We start from the raw sequence: 9589 nt of genomic DNA on the forward strand, positions 1-9589 counted from the left end.
TGTCTCATGATCCTCACATACCCCTTTTGCCAATCACCTGTCCAGCTCTTGGCTCCATTCCTCCCCCTCCTGTCTTCTCCCATCATTTTGGATCTCCCCCTCCCTCTTTCAAATCTCTTAGTAGCTCTTCCTTCAGTTAGTCCTGACGAAGAGTCTCGGCCCGAAACGTCAACTGTACCTCTTCCTAGAGATGCTGCCTGGCCTGCTGCATTCACCAGCAACTTTGATGTGTGTTGCTGGAATTTCCAGCATCTGCAGAATTCCTCATGTTTGTAATTATTTGCTTTGTTGCTTTTAGCTTGGGTTTGCAATGCATTGCATAAAAGGGCAGAGAAAGGGCAAAAATAGCTTTCAAAAGAAAATGAGGAAATACAGCTGCTTCTAGGGCAGATGCTTGCAGGTGAGAGGGACTAGACTGGAGAATTCTCAGACTGGTCATTGGATTAGTGGGTTGACAGTCCTATTGTGGCTGCATCATGACCTGAACCATTCCCTTTTTTTTTTGAAGGTGGATACACCACAGGGCCCAAGGCTGTCGTTGACCTGCTGCGTCAGCGCTCCCGGCCCTACCTCTTCTCCAACACCCTGCCCCCTCCTGTGGTCGGATGTGCCTCCAAAGCTCTGGACCTCCTGATGGACAGTAACACAATTGCCCAAACCATGGCATCAAAGACCAGGCGGTAGGTGTCATGCCTTCCCAGTTGACCTCTGTCTCAAGTGTGGTTAACTTGTCAGGACATTTGCTTGTGGTTCCTGCAGGTGAAAGGAAGACTCTTATTCCCGGATAAATCTGGTTTCAAGTTTCAAGTTTCAAGTTGCTTTTATTGTCATTTCAACCAGAACTGCTGGTACAGTGCACAGTAAAAACGAAACAACGTTCCTCGAGGACCATGGTTCCTATCTTTTCCATCCTGCAGATGGATTGGGGGTTTGGGGTTTGTGTTGGGCACGTGGGCACGTGGCCAAGTGGTTAAGGCGTTCGTCTAGTTACCTCAAGGTTACTAGTTCGAACCTCAGCTGTGGCAGCGTGATTGTGCCCTTGAGCAAGGCACTTAATCACAGATTGCTCTAGTCTGTGCGATGAGTGGCGCCCCACACAGACTTCCAATATGCGCCTTGTAAGGCATGAAAATGCCCGACGCAGGCCTCTCATGGTCTGAGTTGATGTTCCTTCCCTTTGGGGGAGCAGGCGAGTGCCGGTGAGGGTGGGGAAATCACTCTATGGTTGGAGAGTTGGCTGGATCAGATATGAGAAGCTGGGCAGACTGTAGTGTTTAAAACTAGAACTAGGCATTCGGAGTGAGATCAGGAACGGGGCAGTTTCCTTCCCTTTCTACAACACTCCTCAAAAAGCTGCTGAGTCTGGAGATCAAACAACATAAATAACATTCAAGATATTTCTGTTTTGGGGACACAGGACCAGTCCAGGTGGCTGATGTTCATCAGAGATCACTGAAACCTACTGAAAGCCAGAAAAGACCCTGAGGTTCCTGACATGTGTCTCTGAAGACCACGTTCCACGGCCTTGACCCTGTGCAGGCAGACTCAGTAGATGGTTGATTTTATTTAAAATAAATTTTCCGGGCCTGTTCCCTCTCATCCTTTAATGAAATGCTGCCTTGCTTGGTGTGGATATTAAGGGATACCACGTGCCCTCCAGTCTATCTTTGAGATGCTGGTTGTTCACCTTTGTGTTGCCTTCCCCTGAGGCCAGTCAGTAATTACCACTGAGGGGAGAGATAAATAGATCAATTAGTTAATCAATCCTACCACCCCACTAGCCTCCGTGTCTAGTACATAATTCTCCGTAACTTCCTCCATCTCCAATGGGATCCCATCGCCGAACACATCTTTCCACACTTTCTGCTTTCCCCAGGGATTGCTCCTTGTGGGACTCCCTTGTCCACTCATTCCTCCCCATTGATCTCCCTCCTGTAACTTAGCCTTGCAAGCACAGCAAGTGCCACACCTGCCCCTACACCCCCTCTCACACTACCCTTCAGAGCCCCAGTAGTCCTTCCAGGTGAGGCCACACTTCACCTGTGAGTCTGTTTGGGTCATCCTGGTGCTGCGGGTGTTGCTTTCTGTATATCGGTGAGCCCCGACGTAGATTGGGAGACCACTTCGCCAAGCACCTTCACTCTGTCCACCAGAAAAAGCATAATCTCCCAGTGGCCACCCATTTCAATTCCACTTCCTATTCCCATTCTGACATGTCAGTCCATGGCCTCCTCTACTGCCACAATGAGGCCACACTCAAGTTCGAGGAGCAACACCTTGTATTCCTTCTGGGTAACCTCCAACCTGAAGGCATGAACATTGATTTCTCCAACTTATGCTCATTTGCCCCCCGACCCCACCTTCACCGTTCCCCATTCCTGATTCCCTCTCTCATATTATCTCCTCACCTGCCCATCACCTCCCTCTGTTGCCTCTCCTATCAGATTCCCCCTCCTCCGGCCCTGATCTCGTTCACCAATCAACTTCCAAGCTCTTTACTTCACCCCTCCCCTCTCCTCTCCCAGTTTCACCTATCACCTTCCATCTTGTACTACTTCCTCTCCTCCCCCATATTCTTACCCTGACTTCTCCCCTTCCTCTCCATTCCCGATGAAGGTTCTCAGCCCAAAACATTGACTGTGTACTCTTTTCCATTGATGCTGCCTGACCTGCTGAGTTCCTCTGCAACATTTTGTGTGCTCTGGTTTTCCAGCACCTACAGGTTTTCTCATGTTTCTGATCACCCTCTGGTACAGCCCCCTGTGTATTAATCGATCTCTGCTTTCCTGCTGAGTCCACATGCATTTTATTTGCTGCTTCCCACCCAGTAAGCTTGTTCATTCATTCACTGCCTTCTCTGTAACATTGCCCAGCTGCTCGGTTCCTCATTCACATTGTCTGTAGGGTTCATGAACCAGCATTGGCAGTCTGCCTTCCCTCTGGCGCATTCTGTAGGTTATTTGCACTGAAGTCCTGCAAGTCCTGCCATCCAGGTTTCATTCACACTCAACCAGCAGCCCTGCTTTCACTAGCCTCTTTAACACCTCCGCCCTGTTATTTAAGCTCAGTCTTCGTCCTGAGTGTAAGTTCTTCATCCAGCTCCAGTGGTCTGCTCCTGAGCTACATCCTTCGTGTGCTCCCTTCCTCCAGTATTACAACACTGAAGAGAACCTTGGGTGAGGTGGTTGTACCCGACAGTATAGAGGTCTTCAGGGCAAAGGTCTCTGAGCATGAGGTGAGGTAACACAGCACTTGCAGTGTTGAAAGTCCTTGCATTTCTCCAGCTGAGGGTTTTATAAATGCTGACAGTTTTAAAGCTGGTGGGATTTTGGAACTGTAGGTAGAGCAGAGTGGAGTTGGGTTGAGGATTGTATTAATTAGCAGAGTTGTGGAGCTAAGTGGTGTTCTTATGACGGGTGACATGTGGTGTTTCCCTTGGAGAGATTGAGGGGGCTCCTGTTGTTTGAAGGTTTGGCAAAAGGGGCAGAGGGAGAGCAGGGAGATGGGGACTGCTGTAGAGGTGAGCGTTTGTTGTTCCACAGAGTGGCGGCCCTGTTGCTCAGTCAGGGTGGAGCAGTTCATGCTGCACACAGTTCATTGATTTTTTATTCTTTTAATTTAGAGATACGTGCGGTAACAGGCCACCAAGCCCACTCTGCCCAATTACACCCATGTAATCAATTAACCTACAAGCCCATTCGTCTTTGGAATGTGGGAGGAAGCCCGCACAGACACGGGGAACGTACAAACTTCTCACGGACAGTGGTGGGAATTGAACCGGTCGCTGGCTCTGTAAAACATTAAGCTAACTGTGGTGGCAAGGAACACACTTAAAAGAATCCCAGTTGTTCTGTCTCTGAGTAAAGTCCATCAGCTCCTTAACCTTGCTCTTCTATTTTTAATTACATCTACCTAGCTCGGTTCTGTAACGTTTTAACCCTTGCTCTCCAACTTTGACCAAGGGTGATTGGGAGGGGGAAAGGTGGCAGGCTTACACCTTTCTCACTGGATTTTGATTGGCTGTTTTGCACAGGTTCCGCAGTCAGATGACAGCCGCAGGGTTCACCATTGGTGGAGCAGACCATCCCATCTGCCCGGTGATGCTGGGCGATGCCCGGCTGGCATCAGCTATGGCAGAGGACATGCTGCAACGGGGTAAGTCACAAGGCAGTGACTGAGTCTGAAAGTCCAGTGTGGGCTCCATCCTCTGGTTTTGTTCCTGTCTGTGTGGGTGACCGTAGCCAGTGCACCCTCTTCCTGTAGATTTAACCACTTCTACTGTTTTGTGGCTGTGCCCAGCTGTCAGAGTGATGTTCCATGCGTTCCCATTGACCATCAAGCTGCTTCTGACTCGATACAAAATGGAAGCAGGAAGAGGCTGCTCTGTCCATTAAGCTTCCCCGCCATTCTTATCTACCCGCGGGCCTAAATCCACCTTATGAACTCCATTCCCTGAACTTTTTTCCACTTTAACTTTAGCCTCCACACCTCTGGATAGCAAAGTCCAGACATTTCCCATCCTCCACAAGAAATGTCCGCACACCTCAGTTGAAAGTGACCGCCTCCTTATCTTGAACCTACGTCCCCTGTGAACCAGTGCCAGTCGCAGTAGGGCCGGATATTGTAGGAGGTTGTAGGTGATGACCCATCAAAATCTGGGACCTCCCTGTTCCCCAGTCTGCCTGACCCAGCCGAGCATGGTCTCCCTTGGGACCCATTCCATGTGGCTCCCTGACAGTGGAGCTGTCCTTCACCGTCCCTCGCCCTCCGGGTAAGAAGGCCGAGGCCAACTCCAGAGACCTAGGTGCGCAAACCTGGCAGATCCCTCAGTGCAGTGCCCGGGGTGTGCTGCACTGTCAGCCTTGATATTAAACTTCAGGAGTAATCCCAGGGAGCCAGGCTAGTGAGAGTTTTCAGACCCCAATCAGTATGGATGAGGAACATTATATCCCCCACAATCACTATCAGCACAGGTGCATCACAAGGCTGTGTGCTGCCTACCTGCTTTATACTTACGACTGTGAGGCTAAGCACCGCTCAAATGCCGTATTAAAGTTTGCTGACGACACCACCGTTGTCAGCCGAATCAAAGGTGGTGAAGAATTGGCATACAGGAGAGAAACTGAAAATCTGTTTGAATGGTGCCATAGTGACAGCCTCTCTTTCAACGTCAGCAAAACCAAAGAGCTGGTTATTGACTACAGGAGCAGGAAACTGGAGATCCATGAGCCAGATTACATGAGGGCATTATCATATCAGAGGACCTGTCCTGGAAGCAGCATCGCAAAGGAGGCAGGGCTGCACCTCTACTTTCTTAGACGTTTGCGCGTATTTGGCATACTGTCTAAAACTTTGACAAACTTGCATAAATTCCTGGTGGTGAATATCCTGACTGGTGGCACCAATGCTCAAGAATGGAATAGTCTACAAAAGAATTGGTGGATTTAGCCCAGTCCATCTGTGGCAAAGCCCTCTACAAGGAGCCCTGCCACAAGAAAGCCATCATCAAGGAACCCCACCATCCAGGCCATACTCTCTTCTCACTGCTGCCATCAGGACGGAGGTACAGAAGCCTTGGGTCCAGGAACAGTTACTACCCTTCAACCACCAGGCTCCTGAGCCAGTGTGGATAACTTCACTCACCTCAACACTAAACCTGATTCCAGCAACCTAAGGACTCACTTTTAAGTACTCAACATCTCAGGTTCTCCATCTTATTTGTTTGTTTATTATTATTATTATTTTTGGGATTTGCACAATTTGTCTTTTGCATATTGGTTGTTTGTTAGTCTCAGTGTATGGTTTTTCACTGACTCTGTTATATTTCTTTGTTCTAAATGAATGTCTTCAAGGAAATGAATCTCAGGGTAGCATACGGTGACATGTGTACTTTGATAAATTTACTTTGAACTTTGAGTTATTCAATTAATTCCACTGAAACAGTTACCACATTTTTGAGGTTCAGTTGTATGTCTTACATCATCAGCAATGATCGTTCAACAACACTTTATATAAATGCACCATTTTCTTTCAATTTGACTTGATCTTTTCCAGCTCTGTTGTTATTTTGTACCACTGGCTACTCATTGTCATGTCAAGATTCCCAGTTTATGCAGTCTTTCCCTGTTCACTTCTTTAGGAACCCTCCCTACAAACTGCTGCAGCAAAGCTAACTTGCATTACTCAGTCTGTTGTAACAAAAACAGTAAATGCTTGCAACAGTTAGGTCAGGCAACATCAGTAGGAAGAAAACTAATGCTTGAGTGGGATACCTTGTCAGAAATGCAGAGCAAGTGATTTGGTGGGGGCATTTACATGAACTGTTACCTTTTAGAGATATCCCCTTTAACCATATAACCATATAACAATTACAGCACGGAAACAGGCCATCTCGGCCCTTCTAGTCTGTGCCGAACTCTTACTCTCACCTAGTCCCACCGACCTGCACTCAGCCCACAACCCTCCATTCCTTTCCTGTCCATATATCTATCCAATTTAACTTTAAAGGACAACATCGAACCTGCCTCAACCACTTCTGCTGGAAGCTCATTCCATACAGCTACCACTCTCTGAGTAAAGAAGTTCCCCCTCATGTTACCCCTAAACTTTTGTCCTTTAACTCTCAACTCATGTCCTCTTGTTTGAATCTTCCCCACTCTTAATGGAAAAAGCCTATCCACGTCAACTCTATCAATCCCCCTCATAAATTTAAACACCTCTGTCAAGTCCCCCCCTCAACCTTCTACGCTCCAAAGAATAAAGACTTAACTTGTTCAACCTTTCTCTGTAACTTAGGAGATGAAACCCAGGCAACATTTTAGTAAACCTCCTCTGTACTCTCTCAATTTTATTGACATCTTTCCTATAATTCAGTGACCAGAACTGCACACAATACTCCAAATTTGGCCTTACCAATGCCCTATACAATTTCAACATTACACCCCAACTCCTATACTCAATGCTCTGATTAATAAAAGGCCAGCAAACCAAAAGCTTTAATCACCACCCTATCCACATGAGATTCCACCTTCAGGGAACTATGCACCATTATTCCTAGATCCCTCTGTTCTACAGCATTCTTCAATGCCCTACCATTTACCATGTATGTCCTATTTTGATTAGTCCTACCAAAATGTAGCACCTCACATTTTTCAGCATTAAACTCCATCTCCCATCTTTCAGCCCACTCTTCTAACTGTCCTAAATCTCTCTGCAAGCTTTGAAAACCTACCTCATCATCCACAACGCCACCTATCTTAGTATCATCTGCATACTTACTAATCCAATTTACCACCCCATCATCCAGATCATTAACATATATGACAAACAACACTGGACCCAGTACAGATCCCTGAGGCACACCACTGCACACCGCTACACACCGTCCTCCAATCTGACACACAGTTATCCACCACTATTCTCTGGCGTCTCCCAACCCTTTGTCCTACCCAACCCTCTCAACCTTCGCTACTGAAAACTAACTTCTTTTCTCTCATTTCTTTTTCTGACTATGGCCTCCACACCTGAAATGTTACTGGTTTCTCTTTCCACAGATACTGCCTGACCTTTTGAGTGTTTCCTGTCTGTTCTGTTTTTATTTGGAGCTCCAGCATTTTGATTTTCATTCACTGAGTCAGCTCCCTGCCATCTGATTGGTCTTTCCATCAGGGCCTTGAATGCCAGGATTTCAGCAGGGTTGTTGGACGTGGCCTTCCAGACTGGAGTGGGAGTTAAATCCACTCCTTTGGTTTGTTTTGAATTGAGTGGGCTTCTGTACTTCAGAGACTGAAGGATAGATTAACCAGGTTAGCCACATCGTTCCTCTGAGTCAACCCCATGCTGGCTGATCAGAATCTTCCAGCAAAGATTCAGCTGGCTTTATCCTCTGCAGCAGGATTTGATGACGTACACACTGTAATTATCAGGAAATACTTCCCTATCCAGGATTTGTTAAGCCAATCTAATATTCAGCTTGTCTTTCCTTTCCTCAGGAATATACGTGATAGGCTTCAGCTACCCTGTGGTGCCGAAAGACAAAGCACGGATCCGTGTGCAGATCTCTGCGTCCCATAGCGATGAGGATATCGACCGGTGCGTGCAGGCCTTCCTCGAAGTTGGACACAAACATGGAGTGATTCAGTGAAAGCCGCTTGAAGTACAAAAAATTCTGAACATTATTTTCCAGACAGTTCAATTCAAGGTTTACTGAGTCTGATTTTTAACCCTGCTTTTGGAAGGGTGTATCAGACTAGTGAGAAACAATTTCCTTTTTTTGATTGCATTTGAAAATAGAGTATTGCAATTATTCCATTGATTGTTTTAGACTTGTTCTATTCACTCACATCCCAAGCTCCTGAGTATTTGGGAACATGAGATCCTGCAGATGTTAGAAATCTAGAGCAAAACACACAGGAACTCAGCAGGTCAGGCATGAGCAATGGAAAGGAATAAACAGTCATTTAATGTTTCAGACTGAGACCATTCATCAGATTCTCAGCCTGAAATGTCGACTGTTTACTCCTTAACATAGATACTACCTGACTTTCTGAGTTCTTCCAGCACTTTGAGTATTTGCAATCCCTCATTCTGATGTACCACGGAGCTGTGCTGTCTGGTCTGGTTGGTAGGTCTCCAGCTGTTTGAGGAATTTATTTACACATGGAAACACCTTCACCATGTCTTAACCATTTACAACCTGACAGATCCTTGTCCATTCAGTTCTGTCTTCTCTTTCCTAGATAAAAGCCCCAGCCTGCTTGGTCTTTCCCGATGGATGTCACCTCTCTATTCTTGCTGCTCTTTTCAGCGTATCTATGTTCTTTGTTATATGGATCTGGAGCTGTATGCCATGCTCCCACTGTGGTCTCCAAAGCACTTCAAAACCTCTGACACCTGGAATTTCCGCCATACTGCTAGTGTCTTCCACAGTGAAGACATGCTAAATAATTACTCAGTTCATCCGCCATTTCCTTGTCACTAATTACTATCTCTCGATCATTGTTTTTCCAGCAGTCCGATATCCCCTCTCGCCTCTTTTACACTTAATGTATCTGAAGAAACTTTTGGTATCGTCTTTAATATTATTGACTAGCTTTCTTCTTGCCTTCTTAATTACTCTTTTTTTTAGTTGCCTTCTGTTGGCTTTTAAAAGTTTCCCAATCCTTGAACTTCCCCCTAATTATAGCCCTCTCTTTGGCTTTTATATTGGTTTTGACTTCTCTTGTTAGCCATGGTTGTGAGATCTTTCTTTTAGAATACTTTGTCCTCTGGGATGTATATATCCTGTGCCTTTGCTACTCTGCTATCGTCCCTGCTAGTGTTCTTTTCCAATCAATTCTATCTAGCCAGTTCCTCTCTCATGCCTCTGTAATTCCCTTTACTCCACTATAATATCTAGTGTATTATCTAGTACTGGTGAATAAACCTGGTCAGGTGTCAGATCCCTTGGTGGGTGAGCATTTCAGAGACACTGATCACAGCTCCCTGACTTTTTAGCATAGCTTTAGAAAGGGATAGGAGCAGACAGTATGGCAAAGTATTTAATTGAAGGAAGGAGAATTATAATGCAATTTAGATAGGAACTCTGATG

At 46.2% G+C, this 9589-nt stretch overlaps 1 protein-coding gene across 1 annotated transcript in view; it reads left to right on the forward strand.

Annotated features, from left to right (window-relative positions):
* gcat (glycine C-acetyltransferase) overlaps nt 1-8310 on the forward strand; it is a 28857-nt gene extending 20547 nt beyond the window's left edge. The window contains exons 7-9 of the mRNA XM_063062690.1: nt 509-680; nt 4034-4155; nt 7992-8310. Of these exons, the coding sequence (XP_062918760.1) occupies nt 509-680; nt 4034-4155; nt 7992-8143 (446 nt within the window). The 3' untranslated portion in view covers nt 8144-8310. The remainder of the gene's footprint in view (nt 1-508; nt 681-4033; nt 4156-7991) is intronic.
* The last annotated feature ends 1279 nt before the right edge of the window (nt 8311-9589 follow it).

The sequence above is a fragment of the Mobula hypostoma genome, chromosome 11, assembly GCF_963921235.1.
Source record: "Mobula hypostoma chromosome 11, sMobHyp1.1, whole genome shotgun sequence".
NCBI classification, from domain to species: Eukaryota; Metazoa; Chordata; class Chondrichthyes; order Myliobatiformes; family Myliobatidae; genus Mobula; species Mobula hypostoma.